Source organism: Pelmatolapia mariae, linkage group LG1 (assembly GCF_036321145.2).
Source record: "Pelmatolapia mariae isolate MD_Pm_ZW linkage group LG1, Pm_UMD_F_2, whole genome shotgun sequence".
NCBI lineage: Eukaryota > Metazoa > Chordata > Actinopteri > Cichliformes > Cichlidae > Pelmatolapia > Pelmatolapia mariae.
In genome coordinates this window covers 4,698,069-4,724,192 of record NC_086227.1, presented here as the reverse complement: position 1 = coordinate 4,724,192, position 26,124 = coordinate 4,698,069, and the positions used below count along the sequence as shown (strand labels likewise).

The following is a 26,124-nucleotide window of genomic DNA, read 5'->3' as shown; positions in this document are numbered from 1 at the left end:
ACACAACAGCTTAGAGCTCTTCCATTTGGTGCTCTTTTTGTTTGTTTTTGTATGTCTTATGCTATTTTATCAACAGTCTGTTAGCAAACATCATGTATAGCCAACAAGAACTCTTGTTACTCAGTCTTCAGAGTGAAGGGACTGTTACAATGGAGTTTCTTCACTCCCACTACCATCTTGTAAACTTCCCCTGCAATTCTTGCTGCTAAATTCCTGACATAAATCACCCCAACACTCATCTCCACCCACTCCACCCTGCCTGCATGCTCTTCTTCACCTGTTGTACACTGTCCTTTGCTTGGTATTTAAACTCATCTTCCTTCACTACCTCGTGCATGTTCACCATTCTACCTGTCTCCCTCTCATTCACACACATATATTCAGTCGCAAACAAGAAGCGGCTAGAGCCAATCACTGATGTAATTCCACTTTTGCCTTGAACCGATCTCTCATTTTACAACACTGTCTCACTATCCTCATACTTGTACTTGAAAGTCTACTGCCCTCTGCCCCAGACATCTCCACGCCTGCACAGGTTTATCATCTGGACCAACCAACTTTTCCTTCTACATCTTCCTCTTAGCTGCCCTTACTTTTTCATTACAAATCCTCAGTATCCTCTAACCCCTAACCCTAACCCTCATCATTCACCACCAGATTGTTGTACTACACTGTCAGTAGTACTGCTTAGGCTGCCACAATTGTGTTTGATAACTTACCTGCTAAAATCCCAGCTTTACTTACCTTTGCTTGTACATTCCTGTCTCATTCATTCCTGAGGGGTCAGCTGGTTGCTCTTTTGGGAGGAAGCCAGCTAAAAGCCCATCAACAAGACTCACTTGTGAGTAGAGCAATCAATTAGAAAGCAGAGTCTGTGAAGTCTTTCAGCATCAAACCTGAGAGCCAAGTTAAATAGATTTTTGTTTTATGAGGAACTTTGGAGTAACTAATCAGGGACAATAGAGGAGTATAATTTGTAAGTATGGCTGAAAAAACTCATCTGATACTAGGAAAACCCAAACGGTTGATTCTGTTCACCTGGATGTAGCGTTTTCAGTGAGAGAAAACACTGAATACATCCAGATGAACAGAATCAACCTTTAGGGATTTACTTACCTGGATGATTGAGCATGCATTCAAGACACATCCAAACTAAAAGCTTGGCACAGGCTCTGTTTCAGACTCTGAAACAACTCTCCCGAGTTGATATCCCGAAAGAGATACTGACTGACCAGGTCACATTGTTCATGTCTCACACACTAAAAGAGCTATATGCATTATTGGGCATTAAATCTATTCAGACTTCAGACTTCAGTCTGAGGGTGGTAGATGCTGCCTTTTTTACTGCTAAAGTCCATGATCCGTAAGTTCATTCACGTAACTGGGATCGCTGGCTAGACCCTCTGTTATTTCCAGCGCGGGAGGTGCCCCAGGCCTCTACAGGATTTTCTCCCTTTGAGTTACTGTTCGGCAGGAAGCCGCGGGGGGTGTTGGACCTGATTAAAGAAAACTGGGAGGAAGGTCAGAGGTTGGCTAAAAACGAGAATCAGTACGACCTGGACCTGCGAGCAAAGCTGCCCACTTTGGGGATGTTGTCACAAGAAAATTTGCTCCAGGTCCAGGAACATCAACAGTGCTTGTACAACAGAGGGGCTAGACTCAGGCAATTTTTACCAGGAGATAAAGGGTTGTATTCCTCCCTTCTTTAAGTCCAAAGTTACTCGCCAACTGGGAAGGACCTTTCATGGTCACACGGCAAATGTGGGACGTAGACTATGAGGTGGTACGGTCAGACAGGGGTGGAACCACACAGATATTTCACGTTAACCTCCTTAAAGCATGGAGAGAGGCTGAAACCACTTCTCTGGTGAGCCTGGTTAAGGAAAGAGAACAGTTGTGGTCAGTGGTGCCAAATTCCTCTATTCCCTCCATTGAGATGACCATCTCACACAGGCCCAGAGAGCGGATGTTGCTGCATTGCAACAGTGGCTTGCAGAGCGGTTTGTTCTTCTCCAAGCACAAGAGACAGACTGTGCAAAAGGAATTGGCACAAATGCTAAAGCTGGGAGTAATAGAAGAGTTGCACAGTGCTTGCTGTAGCCCCATAGTTCTTGTAGTGAAGAAGTATGGGTCTATACGGTTCTGTGTTGCAAGGTGAACTTAGTCTCATGGTTTGATGCTTATCCCATGCCCTAGGTGGATGAGCTATTTGACCGGTTAGGCACTACTTACTTTTTACGACGCTGGATTTAACCAAGGGCTACTGGCAGATTCCTTTGTCTATGGAAAAAACGGCCACCCAATACGGTTTGTACGATTTTGTCACACTTACGTTTGGCTGGTTTGGAGCCCCTGCCACTTTCCAGTGCCTCATGGACCGGGTGCTGCATCTGCATGCTGCATATGCTGCCGCCTACCTGGAGGATGTTATCATCCATGACGACACCAGGGTGGAGCATGTGTAGCAGCTGGCCGCAATCCTGGAGTCCCTGAGGCAGGCGGCGCTCACGGGCAACCCAAAGAAGTGTGCAGTTGGACTGAGGGAGTTACAATATTTAGAGTACCAGTTGGGAAGCGGGCAGGTGCGTTCACAGATGGATAAAACAGCAGCCATTGCATCTTGCTCGTGTCCTAAGATGAAAAAGGAGGTGAGGCGGTTTTTGGGGCTGGCCGGTTACTACCGCCTAGTTCGTGCCTGTTTTGCGGAGGTGACCAGCCCCTTGACAGACCTCACCTGAAAGGGTGCCCTAGATCTGGTCCGGTGTAGGAAGCAGTGCCAGGCTCCATTTGTGCAGTTGAAGAAAGCTTAAAATCAGAGGGCTGGCAGCCATTTTGTCACAGGAGGTAAGAGCTGGAAACTGTCAGAGTGGGAGGCCGGGTAGAGGACCATGGAAAAAGAGTGCCTGGTTATCCGGTGGGTGGTCGACTGCCTATGTTATTACCTCCTGGGCCGCCGTTTCACCCTCTGATCACGCCCCACTGCAATGGCTCCACCGCATCAAGGATGCCAACACCCGGATCACACGGCGGTATCTGGCCCTCCAGCCTTTTAAGTTCAAAGTGATCCATAGGCCAGGGGTGCAGATGGCCGTGGCAGATTTTCTTCTCCCACTCTAGGGGGGACGGGGGCGGATGGGTCCCCGGCCTAAGTTGGGTGGTGGGGGTGTGTAGCGGAGTGTGGTTGGTGGCTCGTATGCGGGGGAGGAGTGGAGCAGTGGGTTCAGGGTGTGGTGTCAAGGAAGGCTGGTTTTCGCAGCTGGTGAGCATCATCTAATCATGCATTCTATATTTCAGAAGCGGCTGGACTGGAGAGGAGAGAGAGCTGCTGGAGCAGAGAGCCAGCTGCAGTGCTGCTGAGCATTGTGCACTGCAAAGTGCTGAAGCACAGAGACCACAGGTCCTTTGGGTTACAGTTAGGTTTAGGATAAGGGCTAGGGTTAGGCATTCATTTTTGATGGTTAGGTTTAGGGTAAGCGGCTAAGGAAATCATTATGTCAATTAGATGTCCTCACTAAGATATGAAAACAAGTGTATGTGTGTGGTTGTGTAGGTGTGTACGCAGATGCTTATGGGGGGGGGGGGGGGTTTAAATGTGTGGGGGTAAACACATGCGCATGCTTAGAATTTTACATCTAATAATCTCTCAACTATTAAAGTAACTGGTGAGCAGTAAATAAAAACCAGGGACAGTTTTACTAAATAAAGAAAGGCACATTGGTCCATTAATGTAACCAAATAAACAATACATACTGAATACCCCAACTGACTTAATTGACTAAAATTACATTGCATCTCATTGCGTTGGAAAAGAAGCAAATGCAAAGACAGAAACATCCATCATGTCATGTTTATAAATGGGTGTGACTTTAAGCTGAGGGCCAATATAATATACCATTGTAAGATTTTAATAAAACAAAAAACATTAGAATATGTTGGTTTCACCTGAAATATTTATTCAGGATCACTTTTGGTAGAATCAATTTAAACAATCCATCAAACCACATCAAATCAGGAGTCAATGGCAAAGACTGGGTACTTGTTAAAAAGGCAAAAAGAACTACAAAAAAAAACATCTGAGCAACATACTAGCTAGACATGAAAAAATATATACTCACCCATTCCCCTAGTGTGGTTGAAGTCCCCTGTCACTATTTTACAGGACCGTCCATCTCCATTACAAACACCACAGCGGTCCTCTTTAGCAGATGAGCCAATGATGCTGTCACAGCCAATTTTCTGTCCATAACAAAACAAAACCCAACTGTAAAATGGAGGGCTGTTGAGAAGTACATTAAAATTTACATCTTTGTATGCATATGTAAAATTATATCCTTAGGTCAACATACAGCAGTCGCCAAAAGGATTGTATAATACCTTGAGCATGGAATGAGTTTACCACAATATTAACAGATGAAATAAATTATTTAATTTACCCATAATTTAACAGTAAATAATTGAGGTCTTTTTATTGTATGTTAGGACTGAAAAAGAACAGGAAATTCTTAGGTAAACAGAAAATGCAGCCCATTAAAAAAAAGGATCAATATTAATGAATCTATTTCTTTGCCTCTCTCCAAGCATGCCATTACTCACATGCCAGGATTTTAAAAAAAATAAGCCTCCCACTATGGCGTTATTTTTGTGCCACTATTCTGAGCGCACATAAAAAAATTTTGCAGGTGCAAGTGTTGCATTTTGAGGAGAAATTTATTTTGAGAGAAGAAAAGCTAAATTTGAGTGAACAAAATCCATTGCTGCATGCAAAAAATGTATTTCAGTGTTTGCTATTATCCATACACACACACAATAGCAGCCCCTCTCGCTCAGTTTTTGCATTTGCGCTTGCTCGCAATGTGTTGCTTGCGCTCTCAACATTTCTGCCCGTGGGCGTTCAACTCTTTCTGTACACCATTATATTTGTGCCACAAAACCAGCCAATCACAGACTTGGATGCAAAAAAATCTGATTGGCTGTTCTGGTCTCCAATCAGCTCGAAATGACGAAATGCAATATCCCAGAATCCATTTCGTCCAAAACTCAAACCAGGCAGTGGCGGGGGAACACAGAGTGGAGTTTGAAATATTACTTTTTTCTGGATCACAAAATAAACTTTTAAAATATTTTCAGTCAAGAATGGTGCTGTGTAAACTTCAAATATCTGCTCGATTTATCATCACATATTTGCAAAAGTGATCTAAGGTTTTCGGAGATGCCTGTTACCCACCAGCTGACCGGGTGGTCAAGGCGCGGCTCCCGGTACATCGTTTTCAAACCCCCCATGGTCTTTCGCTACTCGGGTTAAACATAATAAGTCACTTAGATCAGCGGTCCCCAACCTTTTTTGTGCCACGGAACGGTTTAATGTCAGACACTATTTTCACGGACCAGCCTTAACGTTTCGCGAATAAATACAACAAAATAAAATGATACGTCCAAAACAAAAACTGTGGTATTTTGTAAATATAATAATCAATGCAAATTCACGGTATAATTGTGTAACTTTATTAGAAGTGTCCTCCTGAAATGCGCCAACAACATTGAGAGTAACATCCTCCTCTCTCCCCCTTAAAGCTCTTTGGTCGATATGGTAACGCCTAAATATTTATTTCAAAATAAGACACACAACTACAAAATAAATGTAAAGTACATGAAAATTAGAGATGGACCGATCCAATATTACGTATCGGTATCGGTCCGATACTGACCTAAATTACTGGATCGGAAATCGGAGAGAAATAAAAAATGTAATCCGATCTGATGTATCACAAAATCACCTCACAAAACACGCTACTTGGCCTAACCCAGCTCAGCGCATCGACAAGTCTGCAAGAAATGTCAGTGGTCTGGTGGAGCATTTGGAGCCTAGCTACCTGCTTCCAAACCGCAGCATTTCATCTCAGAGAAAACTATCCCAGAGAAGTAAAGCAAGTGTGTAAGTGCATCTCTGAATGTTTGCATAGTATTTCAATGTTAACCTTAACAACTGATATATGGAGCCACAGCTGGACTGGCCATCGGAGTTCCATATTGAGGCGAAAAGGAAGCGATTTTTCCCGTACTTCAGCTAGAATGAAAAACAAATGCTGTCTTTGCCGCACAGCTGCCTCTTCTTCTCTCATTCTCTCCCCCTCCCTCCCTGTTGCTACTTCAATTATGAAACTGATCAATGATCAGCTTTTCTGTCGCAAGTCCTGTCTTACTTTTTTGTTTATCGCCCACTTCGCACCAGAAAGAGGAGACCAGCGGATAAACAACAGCAGCACATTTAAGCTTGATAATCTGTTGTTAGAACTGATTTAATATTACTTTCAAGAATCAGCTGATATTTGTTGGAGCCACAGCTGTAAAAGCTGCTGGTCATGATATCGGTTTGGATATGTGGTGAGAGGGAAACATGCAGATGAAACCAGGAGATGTCCTTACTGAATCATCAGAGCTGAACAGGTGATGGAGAAACAGGTTTACCTTTTAGGTGACATGAATGAGTTGAAGGGAAGTTATGAACTGTTTCTGAGAGACAAATAACACCAGGATCCTTTTCTATGTAGCTGACAGCTGGTAACTGTGCAGGGGCGGGTCTAGCAAAGTTTTGCCAGGGGGCCAGGTAGGGCATTAACAGGGAAAGGGGGGCACAAAAAATACTTGTATTTGTTATTTCATTAAAAATGACTAACTATTAATAAATAATTCTCTGAATCTTACAACCAAAGTGGTCATCTGATTAAATGTATAGAAGTCCATTACTGTATATAGTAAGTATTAAGTCTAATATATACTAAGCTAAAGTACTTTTCCCTTTGGGAATGTACCATCTGTGCAGTCTGCAATTCTGTCAAAGAAAGATGTTGAATCCATTTAAATATTGTAGAAAAATAATTGATTTCTGTGCATTTGTTTTACACGTGCATTAAATTAAAGTTGATTATGTCGATTAAGCATTGTGAGGTAGAGGGCGGGGGGTCGTTCTCTAATATTTTTGCTGGGAGTTGGCAACCCTATTAGTTAGGCTGTTTAATATTTCTGCTAAGTACTCTTTAAGATACCATAATAGGGAGGATGGTGCAGGTTTAAGTTTATTAGATTGATCAGTTTTGCTGAACTATAAAATATTTTGGGTGCAGTGTATTTTTTGCATACAAGTATAACAAAATAGCTTTAGTATTTTGTTTTTTAAAACTTGAGTATGAACTTACAAAATCCAGCAAGATATATATAAAAAACTGTTTTATTGATTACAAAATACACTATATCGGATTCATATCGGTATCGGCAGATATCCAAATTTATGATATTGGTATCGGTATCGGACATAAAAAAGTGGTATCGTGCCATCTCTGATGAAAATATATAATTCACCATAACGCTAAATCAATGAGAGCCCTGTGCTTGTTTCTCTGCAACGAACGTAATGATGGACAATGGGGGACAATGACACCCGAAGTGTGCCTTCATATCCCCTGATGTAACATGTTCTTTTTTTAAATTTAAACAGCTAAATCTGAATTAAATCTAATATAAAAAAATATTTAAATTCAGGAGGAAACATTTTCATAATATGACCGCGGGGGGTTTGAAAACGATGTGCCGTCCGACTACACCACCAGGTATTATAGGAAAAACCATAAAGCCTTTGAACTAAAACAAACGCTGTTGTGACAATGATGTACACTATCTTGTTGGTATATATGTATGTTTCCCTCTCACCAGATATCCAAACCGATATCATGACCAGCAGCTTTTACGGCTGTGGCTCCAGCAAACATCAGCTGATACTAGAAAGGAATATTAAATAAATTCTAACAACAGCTGATCAAGCTTAAACGTGCTGCTGTTGTTTAGCGCAACATCCGCTGGTTTCCTCTTTCTGGCGCAAAGTTGGAGATAAACAAATGGGACAGATAGGACTTGCGACAGAAAAGCCGATCAGCTGAGAGGAGAGGGAGGGGGAGAGAATGAGAGAAGAGGCAGCTGTGCAGCAAAGACACAGAATAACTCCAGCTTTGTGTCTTTTTTTTCATTCTAGCTGAAGTACGGGACAAATCGCATTCCTTTTCACCTCAATACGGATGTATTGTAATTGGTCCAGCCCAGAGCTGATCATGACCAATTGGCTAATCCACCACCTTTCATTGTTTATACCGTTACAAAAACAAACAAACAAACAAACATGAAAATGAAAAATCACCATCGGCCCACCGGTATGCCCAATGGCCAGTCCAGCTATGCGGTCAGCTGGTGTAGTATGTCACAGTGACATCCGAAAGCTTTTTTTTTTCTTTTGCTCGGGAATTACTGAATCGATCTAGAGCAGGGAGGTCCCCAGAAGACAGAAGTCACGAATGGAAAGAAGTCAAACTGTATATGTTCTATTTCATTACATAAGTGCAATAGTGTATACATATGTACCTGACATCTTCCATTAACACACAGGTCCACCTCATATGGTCCACAGGGAGTCCCATCCATTACTCTGTCAGCCATCAGGACTGGGACGTCTCGGCCCACTGGGCTGCAGAACAACATGCATGGCTTATCTGCTCATAAACACACACAAAATCCAGTTGTAAGATGTATGCATGTATGACGTTAATATGATGTAAACTAATAAAAACAGACAAGTCTGATTTTGAGCCAGTGTTAATTAGAAATAATAGAAATATTAATGGCATGGTGAACTGGATTCACAAACAATGACTTCTAAAAGCATTCAGTGACAGAGTCATGTCAGCTTTTAATGTATTGCTGCCTGAGAGGCTGAAGATCACAGGCATCCAGTACTGATTCTTAACACTGGATGTGCACAGAGATTTCTGTTGATTACATTATGTGAATTACTCACAGAAATCTTTCTAGAATTTGTAGCTGCAGTTTTTTACTGATTGGTGAAACTCGGCCTGGTACCATCTAACCCAGGGGTGGGCAATCTCAGTACACGAGGGCCGGTGTCCCTGCAGGTTTTAGATCTCACCTTGGGTCAACACACCTGAATCATATGATTAGTTCGTTACCAGGCCTCTGGAGAACTTCAGGACATGTTGAGGAGCTAATTTAGCCATTTAAATCAGCTGTGTTGGTTCGAGGACACATCTAAAACCTGCAGGGACACCGGCCATCGTGGACTGAGATTGCCCACCCCTGATCTAACCTAATTAGTTTCAAATGTTCTTTGTACGGTTTCTTTTTAGTACCACTTAATTTTCCAGCCATTTGTTTTCGCGATAAGTGTTGCTGCCATCAAATTAAAAGTAAGCTAATATTTTTCATGAAATAGTAAAATGTCTCACATATTATCTGTGTTCTATTGGGAATAAATTACGTGTTTGCTCAATTTTATTGGCATTTTGCACAGCCTCCTTTTTTTCTTTTTTGGAATTGGGGATGTACATTTCTACATTCAGTATAATTAAAAAATGCGGTCAAAAAATACGGGCAGCTGCCAGTTCTATCCCTTAGCCGTCCAGCAGATACACTTATGGTATCAATTTAAAATTCCCTTCGCCTTGTTCTCAAGTTATCGCATTCATAAGATTTTCAGCTAAGGGGTAAAAACTGTATTCAGTATTATTCTGGAAAAATGAGTAATGTAGTTCTTCAGAAAAAATATGACTGGAGGACTTTACCTAACATTTTTGTGCATACAGTGTGAGCTTTTACTTTTTACACTCTAACTGGAGTGATTTAAGTGGTTTTTCTTACCTGTTCTCTACCTCCGGGATCCAATCACCCAGGGGTCTAGAGCAGGGGTCCCCAACTCCAGGCCTCGAGGGCCGGTGTCCTGCAGGTTTTAGATCTCACCCTGGGTCTACACACCTGAATCAAATGATTAGTTCATTACCAGGCCTCTGGAGAACTGCAAGACATGTTGAGGAGGTAATTTAGCCATTTGAATCAGCTGTGTTGGATCACGGACACATCTAAAAACTGCAGGACACCAGCCCTCGAGGCCTGGAGTTGGGGACCCCTGGTCTAGAGGATGCTCTCACATTTAATGTATTTAATATATTTGTGCTGCCATCCAAATCAGTTGAGTTGATTGATTTCTCCCAATTCAAAACTACAATATTTTTAAATTAATGCCTCCTACACAGCAATGTACCCATCCCAGACTCAGTACTGGCTTGTTAATGACTAAAATTGTGGGAGCAGATATTGGGGTAAAAAAAGCATAATCCAATTTGATCCATTAAACTAACCACTCATGTTACTGACATTATGGTTAATTATAAAATGAGATGGATTAAGAGTTACATATGATATATGTCACGGTACTCTGTCTGTGACCCAGTGTGTGTACTTTCTAGTGTGAGTTAATATTCTTTGATATGTTGTTATTCATGCTCATAGTTCTCTTTATGGTCTTGTGTTTATGTTAAACTTTTAGTCTTTAGGTTTCTGTCTCTGTGTTTTGCTGGGTCTCACTTGTTTCGTGGTCTCCGTGCTCCATGCTCTCCTCTGTCAGTCATGTCACAGTGTCAAGTCCACATCTTTGTGAATGTGTCACGATTCCTGTTTAATTTTGACACTTCCTGTGTTCAGTGTTTTCACTTTTGCTTCCTTGTCTTATTATATGTAATTAGTCCCCGCTGTGTTTCCCTCATTATCCTCTGTGCATTTTTCAATTCAATTCAATTTTATTTACACAGCGCCAAATCACAACAACAGTCACCTCAAAGTGCTTTATATTGTAAGGTAGACCCTACAATAATACATACAGAGAAAAACCAAACAATCATATGAACAAGCAGTGGCGACAGTGGGAAGGACAACCTTTATAGCACTCTGACTTTTTGTCAGCCTGGCTACAGTACTGAAGACAAACCCAGGGTTGTTCTTATTTTCTTCAATCAGTGATGTTTTAGCTTTACAGAGGGCTTTCTTATAAAGCAGCAAACTATTTCTCCAGGATAAATGATGATCTTCTAAATTTGTGAGTTGACATTTCCTCTCCAGCCTACGAGTTATCAGCTTTAAAGTGCGTGTTTGAGAATTATACCACGGAGTCAGGTACTTCTGATTTGAGGCCTTTGTTTTCACCTGAGCTACAGTATCCAGAGTCGTGCGTAGTGAGGAGGTAAAATTATTAACAAGATAATCGACCTCTGTTGGAGTATCGTTCAGGCAGCTGCTCTGTGTTGGTACAATCCACCCATTGATAACAGTGGGTGGATTATATTCTTAAACTTAGTTACAACACTTCCATAAAGATCTGCTGTGATGAATCCTACTCCTCCTGATAAATGTTATCAGGAAGTGATCAGACAAGAGAGGGTTTTCAGGAAACACTGTTAAATATTCAGTTTCTATGCCATATAAGATCTAGAGTGTGATTAAATTGATGGGTGGGTTCTTTTACATTTTGAGAGAAACCAAATGAGTCTATTAACGAATTAAATGCTGTGTTTAGGTTGTTATTTTTAGCATTATTTGAGCGAGAACTAAATCAGATAAAAAGTCTGAGAAATCAGACAGAAACTCTGTGTAAGGCCCAGGTGGACGATAGATGATCACAAATAAGACTGGTTTTTGAGTTTTCCAGCTGTGGTGGACAAGGCTAAGCAGCAGCCGCAGGGGTCCAGAGGGGCCTCAGCCACCTCTGGACCCCCAGAGTTCTTGAATCCGTACAGCCCGTTCAGCCGTCTGTCTACACTTGAAGCTCAGCTGAGCAGTCTTAGCCTCCTGTCTCTGCTGAGAGCTCAGGCGGGCCAAAAAGCCTCCTCCATCGTCAGCCGAGAGCTCAGGCAAGCCAACCTTCGTCTGCTGGGAGATTGGGCGAGCTTATCCAGCCAGCTACTTACTCCACATTGCTGTCAGAGCCTGAGAAGTGTCCTGAGTGGACTGTGTGCACATGCGCAGCTCCAACTAGCTCTGTCTCTGCCAGAGGCATCCACACCATCTGGTTCTGATTCAGCTCCACCACAGCACCACACGTGACAATATATGATTTGAAAAGCATTGCCATAGTTTTCAAACTGACATCTGATGCCCAGACATGCTTCCAGACAAATTTATTATAAAAGCTGTTTACAGTTATCTTTCTCAACTGCTGATGAGCTTCAGAGTTTTACAAACTACACACTATTGAAAGACATGCAAAAGGCACTGATTGTAATGGGTTCAGAGGGTACTGTGCAGTATGACGTTTTATGGAACTCACCGTCATTAACAATAGCAGTCAACATGCTGCCCTTCTTGTTGGCTTGTTGGTTGTAGGATAGACACTGCAGATCTCTGAAGCTGGGTGACCCCTTGGGACAGGGAGGGGCTTCACAGGCCTTGTGTTCCACACTGGCCTGTGGGCAATGTCGCCCACCTGGACCAGGTCTGTGCGCGCACACACACACACACACACACACACACACACACACACACACACACACACACACACACACACACACACACACAAGCATTGCATACATTTTATAATGCCTGTAAGGAACTTTTTGGTACTAAAAGCAGTATTTATTTAAACCTTATTCAGTAGGTTATTACATGCAAAGTGCCTTAAATCTACTACTTCTTTTAAATAGCCAGCAAGGGGACACCTCTTCTGTTTGCAAAAAGAAGGCAAAAAGACCCTTGCTATGTGACCTCACTTTACACTTTATATGAACTTGTGGTCTTAATCAGCAGCTGCGGTGTTTCTGTTTCACAGTCAGCATATGTAACATATACATGAATATAAATGAATACATTTTTCAGAAGATGGACATTTCGGTACTATGAGTAGACTGATCTTATGAAATATTGTAATCATTTGGGTACTGACTTTTGAATTTTTGTGGGATAAAAGCCACCATCAAAATTAAAATGAAAAGTTTACCTTTGAGATTAATTTACAAAAGAAAAGTTTTTGCAATATTTAAATTTTTCAGATATATTAACTTCAAATACTTGTGATGTTAATGAGACCAAATTTGAAATCATAACAAAATGCCCCCTCTTTGCTTTCTGGTCTCAGGTAGGTGAATGTGTAATATTAGTAAGCAAATACACAGACACACAGACAAACAGGTGACGTACGGAGGGTTGTCACATTTCCTCTGTCTGAACTGGACTCCAGTACCACAGGTCCTGCTGCACAAGCTCCACTGGCTCCATGGACTCCAGTCACCATCCACATGCTGAGGGATGGGAGTCTTACTGACACATTCGCCTGCCCTGCACCACTGACAAAAACATATTAAGATGTTTTCACAAATACTTTATTCGTAATGTATTCAAGCTAACACGCAATATAAGCTACTGGCCTGAACGACCTATAGCTCTGAGGATTTGTGAATGGATGCAGATTGTTTTTGAGCAAAACAGTCCTACCTTGTCTGCCCCACACTCCGTTCCGTCCAGGGGAGGATCCAGTTTAGTCTTGCAGGATGTCTCTCCCTCTATTAAACACCACAGCCCAGCACACATAAGGTGCTGAGACATAAAGATGATAACATGAATTCCCATATAAATGCCGGTGTTAACATAATATGTTCAATGTTTCGATTAATTTACCACCAAACTCTTTCAAAACATATTGTTTATTTTCTCTTGTCTTTTTAGTCAGTAAATTACACACAAAACTTCTTGTTGACATTCCACAATAAAAACGAAGCATATGAGCATCTATTACCAATGACAAGATAATAATTATATATTAACCCTCTGAACTTGTTCAAAATCACTACCCTTTCAGCTTGTTCGTGGCCAAAAGTGGCCACCTACAGATTAGGCCTGTAATTTTTTTTTTTGTTTGTTTTTTTGCCATTTTTTCTGCATAAAGCTTTTAAGTAACTTCAGTTCTTTCCATAAATATAAAATAATTATTACTTTTTTATTTTTAACCCTTTAAACACCAGTTTGTTTGTCCACTGCACCAGCTGGACGACAACCTCAAATCTCGCAATTTTATATAATTGCATTGCTACTGAAATTTCTTGTATTATTAATAGTAGAGTCTGGGGCATATAATTGATTCACATCAACATTGATTATAATGCATTGTTATTTTAGTGCAGAGAGAGCAAAAACATAAAAACTCCCTCTCAGCTTGTTCGTGGCCAAAAATGGCCACCCCCTGTTTACATTTACAAAATGCTATAAAATTCATATATATTAAAAAAAATGTCCAGTTTTTTTTGCATGATATTTTAGATTAGCATCAGGGCTGTTCATGAAAATCAAAATTTCATTAAAATTCTGAAATTTAACCCTTTAAATACCAGTTAGAGCACATAATCATAACAACTCATAAATAGAGAAAATCATAAAATCCCAGTTTTTTTCCTAAATAATACATGCCATCTGATTTTTTTGCTAACCATGATGAAGGTTAGATGCATAGCAATAATTAACAGCATCAATGACATTTATGCAACATTGTTTTTTTCTGCAGTGGCAGAAAAACAAAAAAACTCCCTCTCAGCTTGTTCGTGGCCAAAAATGGCCACCCCCTGTTTACATTTACAAAATGCTATAAAATTCATATATATTAAGAAAAATCTCCACTTTTTTTTACTTGATTTTTTAGATTAGTATCAGTGCTGTTCATGAAGACCAAAATTTCAATCAAATTTATAATTTTAACCCTTTAAATACCAGTTAAATCACATAATTTTAATGATTTACATAGGGATAAAATCATAAAATCCCAGTTTTTTTCCTAAATAATACATGCAAACTGATTTATTTTCTAACCATGATGGAGGTTAGATGCATAGCAATAATTAAAAGTATCAATGAGTTTTATGCATCTTTGTTTTTTTGTGCAGTGAGAGAAAAACAAAAAAAAATCCCTCTCAGCTTGTTCGTGACCAAAAATGGCCACCCCCTGTTTACATTTACAAAATGCTATAAAATTCATATATATTAAAACATTTTTCTACTTTCATTGACTTGATTTTTTAAATTAGCACCGCTTCTAGTCATAAAAACCAAAATATAATTCAAATTCTGATATTATACCCTTTGAATACCAGTCAGATTATGTATTATTATAGTAAAAATAGTAATAAAGTTCACATCTTTCAGCATATAAATGGTGAAACCTAATATGTTTTTTATCATCATTGCAGGTCAGTAACAGTAACTGTTACAATGATTTATTTTTACTTTATTTATTTATTTATTCTTTCTTTTTTTTGGGGGGGGGGGGGGGGGGGGTGAATGGCCAAAAGCAATGTCACACATGGTGTGTTAGTGGCCAGAAAGGCAATTTAATGACCAAATAATCCCTGCAATCACCAATAAAATGATCAAAATTTATATTCCAGTATCTGTGTGCTTCTGTGTGCATCCTCATTAGCAGCAAGATGTACTAACTACATTAGAGTGGTTTTTGTAGGCACACTTTCTACACCTGGTTCAAGGGGCTGCTGTTCCGTTCCTTTCACGCATCCTTTATTCCCCATCACCGACTGCTGGTTCCTTGTGTGTTGCTGTCAAAAGAAGCATATTCCTCCGTTGCTTTGGCATGTGGGATATTGCTGTGGTAGTTTTGGTGAAGCCAAAGACAGACAACAAAATCTTCCTCTGTTGCAACTGGAGGAGCTGAGGAGGAAGCTCTGGGTTGTTTCCCCTGTGCCGGTTTTCATCTGAGGAGTTCCTCTGCCAATGTGACCGAAGGAAAGACGTTGTCCTCGGAGCTCCTCCGTCAGTTGGAGTCTGAACCCCATGCCTTTTTTACTTCCTGAGAACTTCCAGTGTTTTCATCCAACATGCTATGTATTGCTTTATTCTGGTGTAGGTTTTATCTCCACTTCATCTATAATCCTCCAATCCTCACACCTTGGCCTCCCGTGCAGGTTTGTAAGGGTGCACAGCAGCTAAAAGATCTCCTTTGTTATAAAAAAGTCAAAAGTAGATCTCAGGCTGCTAATGCAGGAAACTGCATACAGGGTGACCCCTAGTTTGATACCAGTGGGTACTGGATTGTGGTGCAGTCTCTCTTCAGTAGTGGGACCCACATGGTTTTCCTTTCATGGCGGATCCACTGAGTCGCCGGCTCCTCGGTCTCAGAAAATGCTCCTATGTTCTTTTTTTTTTGGGGGGGGGGGGGGGGCTCCACCTCCATGCCCCCCAACCCCAATCCTCCCCCAAAGAAGAGGATTCGGGCACTGGCTAGAACTCAACATCAGTGGTGATGCAGTCAGCCTCTTTGAAGATTGTCCCCTCATCTTCTGGAGAGGAGGTTTCTTCATCTTGGGCAGATGTATTTTCTTCAAGGGCAGAGGACTGCTGGGTGTCCTTGCTCTCTGACCAGATCATGTAGGCAGTGCTTGAAGCAGTGATGATCTAATTGCCATATTGTCAGAATAAATGATCTGGAAGCTGTTAGGCTTACTTACAGCAGTAGCTCTGTCTGCACCTGCATAAACTCCAGGACACGTTTACAAATAGTGTTTGTTGTTGTTTGCGCTCCAGCTGCAGCTGCAGGTTTGAACTCTGCAAAATGTCCTGTGAATGGGGTTTTTTTTTGTTTTTGTTTCTAGAGTTGATATTTTGGGTATGGTATCTTTTGATGAAAAATACAAGAGTAAAAGTGCTTTTAACATGTGCTTCAAAGCTAAGTTTGACTGGGAACCTCAAAGCTCAATATCCTGCATCCACAGAAATTCACTGCAGCCTATGTAATGTTTGAATTTATTCCAGTCTATCTTGCAAATACATGTTTGTACTGCAATGTCATGCACAAACACAAACTATTAGATCCTTAAGATCAAACCTATGTCAAAATTGTTTCATTATTTTGGTCCATTGGAGTGTGGTAGGCCATCAAAGGCCGCTACTAGAAACTCAGAATATTACATGAAATTGCTTGCTTGGCCAAAAATGGGTAAATAATGTAATTTGGTAAAAAACATTAAAAACTACAATTTTCATGTGCTGAGTTTAGAATGAAAGCAATTTTACCTAAATCGCATAATATAGTACTGTCAGTAACAAGGAATCAAAAAAGGTGGTTATAATGGGTTTTAATTGGCCAAAAATGGCCACGATAGAGCCAAGAGGAACAATTTAGTGTATAGTGAATATTATTGACATTATTAAGGAGCTGATGTTGAAAATTAAAAAATCTGAAAGAAATACACACCTTTGGGAAGTTTCATTCCATTTGCATTAACAGAACAAAAATGGTTGAAAAAAGAAAAGTGAAGTGGCCAAAAATGGCCAGGATAGAGTTCAGAGGGTTAAACAGAAAAAAGAAAAGGAACAGTCAGAACAGGAACTGTCTCCCCCACAACTCGATCTTGAACACATGCACGTCATCCCCCAGGGGGTGAGAGGAAGATTTTTATACATACAGTATTTTTAAACCATTAATTTTATTAATTTCTTGTAATGAAAATAAATGGTATTGTGGAATTGTTAGACCCTTACTTTTCATTTCATACTAAAAATGTTATAAGCACAGGCAAAAATATTTGAAGGGTGTGAGTCCCCCCCCCCCGTTTTGTTAAATTTTAAAACGCATATAATAATCTCACTCTTTCTGCAAACTTTCACCAACATAATATTAGTCAGCCCATCCCTTCAATTAGCAGTACTGCTATTCTTGTACATACCCAGTCACATCCCTAATTCTATGGCTTACCACACAAACCACCAAATCATGTAAATATACTGCACAGTCCATCAACCCACAACAATATGGTGGTGAAAGATGGCTTTTGCATTCCTCAAACCGAATACCATCACTTTCTAGGAATACAACCAAGATGGAGTAATAAAAGCTGACACTTCATGTGCTCTTTTTGACAATGAACGTGTCAGTAACATTTTCTGATCAAACCACAATAAAACCTTTCCTCTTTCACTCTTTTGCACCAACAACAATGGAGATGCCCAAGTTCATGATGAATACTATGCCTAAGCATGTACTCTACCTCAGCTTCTAGACATTTATGGTTCCAAAGAGAAACTCTAAAATAGGCTGTGCATCCCCTACATCAAGGTCATGCTCCACCCAAACCTCCAAGCAAACCTGGACACTGTATTTCAAAATGAGTTTACAAGCCTGAGCTTCTGACAAATGGTCCGCATTCCACTAGCTATCAAAAGAGGACTGACAATTGTATCTCCTCCTTGACAAATAGGAGAAGACATAACAAGGTTTTAACAAATTAACATGAAATAACGTCACCAGCTTCTGATGACCAGGAGCTGAAATCAAATAGTTCTTGGCCTGTAAAGGTGAACTCACCAGTGGAGAAAGAGCCAAGGACTAAACTCACATAACTTAGCACAGCAATCATATCTCTCTTTCATTTTAGCCTGTGATCCAACCAATGTCTCCCTTGCCAGCTCACCTGCAACAAATAAATGGTGCCTAAATTCACATAGTCATTTAAATTTGTTGGAGTATCTGTCACCACCCATCCTTAAACAGACACAGTGGACATCTAAAAATATAGCCAAACAACAGATCATTTGGGCAGTCATCCCCAGTTCAGTACAATATGTATGCAGGAGAAATGTAAACATTTGAAAACACCTGAACGCAGTGCATGATAAGGTGATGACTTTTGCCTATCCCCCAAGCAATTTTAAAACTTGGGCCAACAAGTGAGAAAAAATAGATCACTGGTCACTCTAAATAACCCTGGGGATACAAGACAGAAATGAATTTGTATCTGAGCAGAAAGTATAGCCCTGTACACTGCAAAAAACATCCTACTACTTCTGTAACCAATCATATCATCTATAAACACTAGTAACATTCTACTGAGTTCTTCCTATAGTGTTACTGTCACGGTACTGGGTCTTACTTTACTTTACTTTAGGGTAAGTTTATATTATTTCGTCATTTTAACGAGATTAATGCTGACAGCACTAGTTTATATACTTTGATTTGTTGTTTTTTTATGGTTTTGGTTCTCTTTATTGTTTTCTGCTTGTGTTATATTTATAGTTCCAAGTCTTTAAGGTTCTGTCTCTGTGCCCTAGCTGTGTTCCATGTTCCTTATTTAACTACTCTTGTCTCAGAGGTCTGCACGCCTACCAGATCACATCCTGCATGTCCACATCCAGCACATCCTACTCAGCCATCAACCAAACCACACTGTCACCGGTCACCTTTCAGGCCCCCTGAAGTTCCCTGCTTCCCTTTTCTCCCTCGTCAGGGTCCTGGAGGGTCTCTTCTTTGTTGCCGCCATTGTCCTCTGGATCCACTGGCCGAGGATTATCACCATCATGGGCAGCCTCCAGGTCTGCTCCGCAGTCGCTGCCACTTCCCACAGTGGTCAGCCTCCAGAACTGATTCGTCGCTGTTGTTGCCCACGCGGCCGGCCTCCTGAATTGTCTCGTTGTTGCCACACCCTAACGTGGACGGCCTCCAGAGCTGTTATTGCTGATGCAAGTGACCCACCGAAATGTTTTCTTTGTTTGTTTGGTTTTCTTGTTGTGGCCTTTGTTTTTGGTTCCTGTTTTGTACTTGTGGTGTAAATAGTCTGTATTTACATTCATGAAGGCAACTTGAATTGACCAGAAAAAGATGTTTCTTTTCACCACTGTAGCCTAGTTGTCAAACAATCAGTTTCAGTCAGGATTCAGAATTCATCACAGCACAGACACAGCACTGGTGACTAACATTGGATTCATGTTTGTGCTTGTCCTGCTAGACCTCAGTGCAGCATTCAATACTGCTGACCACAATATTTTATTGCAGAGATTAGTTTTTGGGAAACCGTCAGACAACTCACGAGGAAAATGGTAAAGGGACTGATTCTTATATTCTCTCGGAGCACTCAATGCTCTCTGTCACTGACAAGCCTTCTATAGAGAAAGCAGAGTCTGGGGACGAGGGAGACAACTCACCCATCACTGGCGTGAGGTTACTGAGGTAGTTAAACAAATCCTTGGTGGCCGTGTACCTTGGGTGAATGAGGTTCACCCTGAGTTCCTAAAGGCTCTGGATGTTGAAGAGCTGATCTGGGGAGGTCCCTCTGGATTGGCAGTCTTAGGTGGTTAAGAAGTGGGACCAGAGGGTGTGCACCAAATATAGGGGAATTGCACTCCTCAGCCTCCCTAGGAAGGTCTATGCCCAGATGCTGGAAAGGAGGTTTTTGTCCTGGTCACGGAACACTGGACCACTCTAAACGTGTTTTGAGGACTTGGATAAGGTGCTTTGGGAATTTCTAGGCATAGCCAAGCGGCAGATTGCTTCCACATGGGTGGTTTCAAAATCTTGTCTCTGCTTTTTTGCAGATGATGTGATGCTGTTGTCTTCATCAGGTGATGACCTCAAGGTCGCACTGGAGCTGTTCACAGCCGAGTGTGAAGCAACGGGAATGAGAATTAGCACCTCCAAATTTGAGGCCATGGTCCTCAGCCACAAAAGGGTGCAGTGCTCACTTCAAAAAAGGTCAGGGATGTGTTGCTGCCCCAGCTGGAAGAGTTTAAGAATGTAGGGGACTTCATGAGTGAAGGGAGAGGGAAGCAAGAGACTGACATATGGTTTGGTGCTGTGCCTGCAATGATCTGGACGCTGTACATGTCCATTGCGGTGAAGAGATAACTCAGTGTAAAAGTGAAGCTCTCAATTTGCTGGTCGATCCATGTCCCTACAGAGATTGCAGACACAAGTGGTGCAAGTGAGCTTTCTCCAAAAGGTGGCTGGCCTCTCCCCTAGAGGTAGGGTGAGGAGTTCAGGCATTTGGGGTTCAGAGTAAAGCAGCTACTCCTCCACACCAAAAGGAGACAGTTGAAGTAGTACGGGTATCTGATGAGGATGCCTCCTGCTCCTAGGCGCCTCTTGGGTGAGGTGTTCCAGGCATGTCCCACTGGGAGGAGTCCCCAAGGAAGTCCCAGGACACGTTGGAGAGATTATATCGCTTATACCTCTGTGCTCCCCCTGGATAAGCCGAGAAGGTGGCTGGGGAGAAGGAGATATGGGCCTCTGTACTTTGACTGCTGCTCCTGTGAACACGCCCCTGATAAGGGGAAAAAGATGGATGAAAGGATGGATAGATGGATGGATAGAGAGATGAGTATGCTATAGGGGTTTAAGGCAAAGCAATGCAGTGGTTTGAATCAGATATATCTAACTGACTCCAATTTGTTCATGTAAATGGGGAGTCTCTACAGTTATGAAGTTTGACAAGGACCAATGCTATTTACATTATACATGCTTCCTTTAGGCAGCATTATTAGGCCTTATCCATTCATAAAGCCAAATGACACATACCAATTAGTTAATCTGCAGGAATGTCTTAATGACACGAAGACATGGATCTTCTCTAATTTTCTGCTTCTAAATTCAGATAAAACTAAGATCAATATACTCGGCCGCATAAAGCTTTTGGTATCTAACCAGACTCTTACTCTGGATGGCATGATCTTGGCCTCCAGTAACACTGTGAGGAATCTTGGAGACATTTTTGAACAGGATATTCCCTTCAATGTGAATATTAAAAAAAATATGTAGAACTGCTTTCTTGCATTTGTGCAATATCTCTAAAATAACAAAACATCCTGTCTCACAGTAATGCTGAAAACCTAGTTCATGCATTTAGTACTTGTAGGTTGGACTATTATAATTCATTATCAGGCTGTCCAAAAACCTCACAGATAGAAAAAGCAGCGCATATTTCTCCCATATTGCCTTCTCTTCACTAGCTCCCTGTTAAATCCAGAAGCAAATTTACAATCCTTCTTCTCACATACAAGGTTGTGAATAATCAGCCCTCATCTTATCTTAAAGACCTCATAGAACCAACAAAGAACACTGCTCTCAGACTGTGGACTTGTGATTCCTAGAATATTTAAAAGTAGAATGGGAGGCAGAGCCTTTAGCTTTCAGGCCCCTCTTCTGTGGAACCAGCTGCCTGTTTGGCTTTGGGAGACACACCCCTCTCTACTTTTATCGTTGAAACTTTCCTTTTTGAGAAAGCGTATATAGTTAGGATGGCTCAGGTAACCTTGAATCCTCCTTTTGTTACATAGCAATAGGCTTAGGCCACTGGAGCTTCCCATGATGCACTGAGTGTTTCTTCTTCACTAACCTCTTTTCACTCACGATGTGCTTATACACCAGTCTGCATTTAGTCACTGGTTATTATTCATCCCTAGCTCTCTATCACAGTGTGTCTCTTGTCACACTTTCTTGTTCCACTGACCGCGAACCAGTCACAGCAGATAACTGCCAGGCTCAGACCTACCCTGAGCCTGGTTCTCCTGCTTCTCCTGGACATACAGTTTTCAGTGGGAGAAATGTTTCGTCACTCATCTAAGTCTTGATTCTCAGCTTCAGTCTCAGCTGACTGCAGGTTTCCCCAAGTAATTAGTTATAGTTACTAGTTTTCTTTCAAACATTTGAACATCACAAGCCTGATATCTGCAGGTCTGAAAACAGGTGTATCACTCCTCCTGTTTTCCACCTGGAGACAGCATTTACACTGCAGTCTGCCTTTGGTGGTTTTTTGGCAGCAACTGTGACATTCAGCAGTCGCCTCATTGTTCTGACACACAAAACAAAACCATTTACTACACTACACACTAACTACCCTCCAAACACACTAAACTTCACAAATCTCTCATATCTCAAAACTCTCTTTTCCTCTCTCGCTGCCGTCACTCCTAAAACTTCCCCCTCTTCCTAAACAACCAAATGCCACGTTGCCATATAATTTTTTGATTGGTCAACATGGTACATGTTTCCTCCAATAGGAAAGGGGTGTTTTTTTCCTTTTGTTTTTTGTTTGTTGCAAGCAGAGCGTGCTTGGAAGCACTTTCCTTTCCTTTTCCAGTTTTTAACGTTTCTTCCTGCAGTAAATGTATTGATAATATTCAGGAAATAACGTTTTTTGTTTTTTGTTTTTTATCATGACTCTGGTTTTACATGGCCTATCAACACAATTTAAAAACTGGTATATAGTTATGTCCCTACTTTTAACACAAAAATGGAGACTCAGGGTTGACTTGGGTTGACTTAGCATCTTGTTGCTATGTCATCTTAAATTGATCATGTGGTTGGTTTCAAGTCTAAAGAAGACAAGTTAAATATATGAGGTGTGATCAAAATGTTGCAGAACTTAATTCATACAGAGGAGAAACATAACTATATTTGGCTGGTATCCTCCTTAGTTTTGTCTTTCTGTACACTTCTGGACCACCTACTGTGCTGTTTCTCTTAGATCACTCCCCAAATCTTCTGTTTTCTCAGCTTATGAACATTCATATGCAGTTCTGCCATGGATCTGAAATTTTCCATTAACTTCTATGTCAAACTGATGATCATCACTGATTATGACAGTTGTGCTGCTATAACTCATAGACAAAATCAATTTTTTCAGTGTAAGAGAATGCAGTATCCAAGCACAAAGAAAAATCCCCTGGTTAACTTAATTTAAAAGGGTGGTGGCTTGTTATTGCTTCATCCAAAAGCAAAGACAAAACGGGAAGCATGGGACAAGGTAACTTATTTTTATATGAGAATAGTCAGAAAAGTACTTTCTGAAGAGTTAAAAAAAAGAAGAAGCAACCACTAAATTATTTTGCAATTTATGGAAAGACTTCTGAAATGTTAAAATCCCACCTGCTTTATTAAAACCTGCCTAATATATCAAATATTATACACAGGTGCAATAGGATTGTACCTCCATTTCACTGCAGAAGGTTGCATTGGTTCCAAAAAGGATTTGGCACTGTTCAACCACACTGTAGTGCATGCCGGGCAGCTTGGGGGGCAGCTGGACCTGGTAACGCCTCCTGTGGTCTGTGTGAAGTAGGCAGGTGCTGGCTTTTGATCTGTTTGAAATACAAAAAAAAGAGACATTGATCAGGTTTGCTAACAATAAACAATTTTACTTCAAAAAATTCTCTTTTCATTTTCTTTTTATTGTTCCATTCACAAGAGACTTAGCATTTACAGCAGGGATATTTAAACAGTATTAGTTTTTCTTTTGAAAAGATATAGGTGGTAATTGATGATATCAACATCCACAATGCATGTTTATTCCTTGGCAAAGATTTTAGCTAGCTATGTAAGCAATGTAAAACAAAAGTAACTCGTAAACTGAGAAGAGAGACTTTCCAACTTGTGTTTTTTACCTGAGGAAATTCTCCAGGTCATTGCGACTGCAGGATGACCAGGAAAGATCACTGGGATTTCTTCCTTTCACCCACTCACCAGACATTATATGGGAATAGCCAATGCAGGTGGCATGGTCATCATCATGGCTCATTCCTATGCTGAAAAGACAGAACAGTATACATAGAGTAGACCGGGAAGTCCAGGATCATCTTCAAATTCCCAATTTTTGTACTTGATCACATAGAATCTGAAGCATTTTCTACACCACAGTTAGCATGTTAAGAATCACATTCAATCCTCAGATCTCCAAACATAAACGCTACCATCATTAGTCAGGGAAAGATCCTACACTCCCATAGATAGACCTTAAAATAGTCCTTGGCAGAAGATTAGAAAAAAAATCACTCCATTCATAATATGTTCTGACCTAACGGGCTTTATCAAGGCTAGACAGTAAGCCAATGATACACTTGCACTAATAAATAGAATAAATTATTGCTCCATTAAAGTCCAGATCAAAATGTCTGGACACAAATATGCTGAAACACTTTCAAAATGACTAAAAGCCACCAACTTACAATATATACAATACAGAATTCTCCACAGAACACACTATACAGGACAAAGGTTGTTCCAAATGGGTGTTACACAATAAAACATATGCACAGATTACAAAGACAACTCTCCTGAGAGCTATATGCATGCAATATGGTCCTGCACACCTGTCAATGATTCTGCCAAAGGATATATGAAGACCTATCCACATGGTTTAGTTGCTGTATCCCAACCTCACACAAGCTATGCATCTTAGGTGACATAAGTGAATTAGATATTGAAGCACAGAAGATCATTAGTACAATTAAATAATCATTTCTCTGTAGCACTCAGTTGGCACATGTAAACTCAAGTGTTTCAGCCACATTTGCAATTTAAGATAGACCTGCAATAGAAATATATCTAGGAACAGAGATTTGAATTAAAATAAATATGACAACAGTAGGCCACATATCCCCCAGTTTTTAAACAAAAAGATTGATAACACAACAACAGCAGCAACATCGATGATGTTATAGTTTAACGTGGAGTCTGTCTACAAACACGCACACACTGTGAAGAGCAATGAGGTGTCCAAAACAGCAACGCTGTTCCTGTAATCACCATTAAAAGCTTCATTGTGAAAAAGCTAGCAGGAGTTCTTCATCAGACCACCTCAAACAACTCTGACATGAAGGAAAGTGAACTTTTTAGCTACTCCATCCACCACCACTGGTAAATGTGGCTGGTTGGCCTCTGTATTCAAGTCCACCTCCCATTGTAATGCTATTCTGTTTGAACGCTGCTACAGCTTTGAACTTCAGGTTTTTGTCACTAACTCTCTTATGACAGTGCTCTGTGCAATGCTGCATCGTCCTCCAAAGTTAAAAAAAAATTATTTTAAATTTTGCTAGCTATGAAGTGGCAGTTATTATCACTTTTTAATTGTTGAAGACTTTAACATTAATGTATGTTGTGAGTCCAGCCCCCTTATCAAAGACTTTCTTGACTGTATTTACTCTTAATCTCACGCAGTTGGTTGCTGACCTGACCCATTAAAAAGCCTTGTGTGGTCATTTAACTTAAGTCGTGATCACTGATATATGTGACACTTTATCTTAGACCATCTACCAGTGCCTTTTTCTATTGGTGTCCCACAGGTCACTTCCTGTGTTTCTACATGCCTGGTGCATAGGTTAAACCCCTCTGCTGGATCCCAATTCTGTGCTGCTTTTAAAGACTCATTGTTATACTTGCTTGATGACAGTTATCTTGATGTTGAATGCCTTATTATCCTTTTTAACAATACATGCTCTGCAATATCGTTGGCCCTCTGAGGAGTAAGCATCCCTGGCTCAAAGACACAACCCGCTTTCTCAGAGGCGCCTGCAGAATAACAGAGAAAATGGAAAAAGGATAAACCCCACATTTACTTTAAAATCCTTCTGAAATCAGCTAAAACAATTTTTTTCTTGCAACTGGTAGCCAAGAATAGCCAGATGCTTTAAGTTCTTGAGTCCTTGAATCCCTCCTCAATCCTTGTCACTCGGACCACATTGTGCTTTCAACTCTGCTGT

At 40.8% G+C, this 26,124-nt stretch overlaps 1 protein-coding gene across 1 annotated transcript in view; it reads right to left on the bottom strand.

Moving 5' to 3' along the window:
- The window catches only part of adamts17 (ADAM metallopeptidase with thrombospondin type 1 motif, 17), a 130,318-nt gene that overhangs the window by 28,671 nt on the left and 75,523 nt on the right, over positions 1-26,124 (bottom strand). Inside the window, exons 9-15 of the mRNA XM_063470505.1 lie at positions 24,031-24,171; positions 23,577-23,727; positions 13,315-13,416; positions 13,021-13,166; positions 12,155-12,321; positions 8,407-8,534; positions 4,116-4,236 (exon numbers count right to left, since the gene is read on the bottom strand). Of these exons, the coding sequence (XP_063326575.1) occupies positions 4,116-4,236; positions 8,407-8,534; positions 12,155-12,321; positions 13,021-13,166; positions 13,315-13,416; positions 23,577-23,727; positions 24,031-24,171 (956 nt within the window). The remainder of the gene's footprint in view (positions 1-4,115; positions 4,237-8,406; positions 8,535-12,154; positions 12,322-13,020; positions 13,167-13,314; positions 13,417-23,576; positions 23,728-24,030; positions 24,172-26,124) is intronic.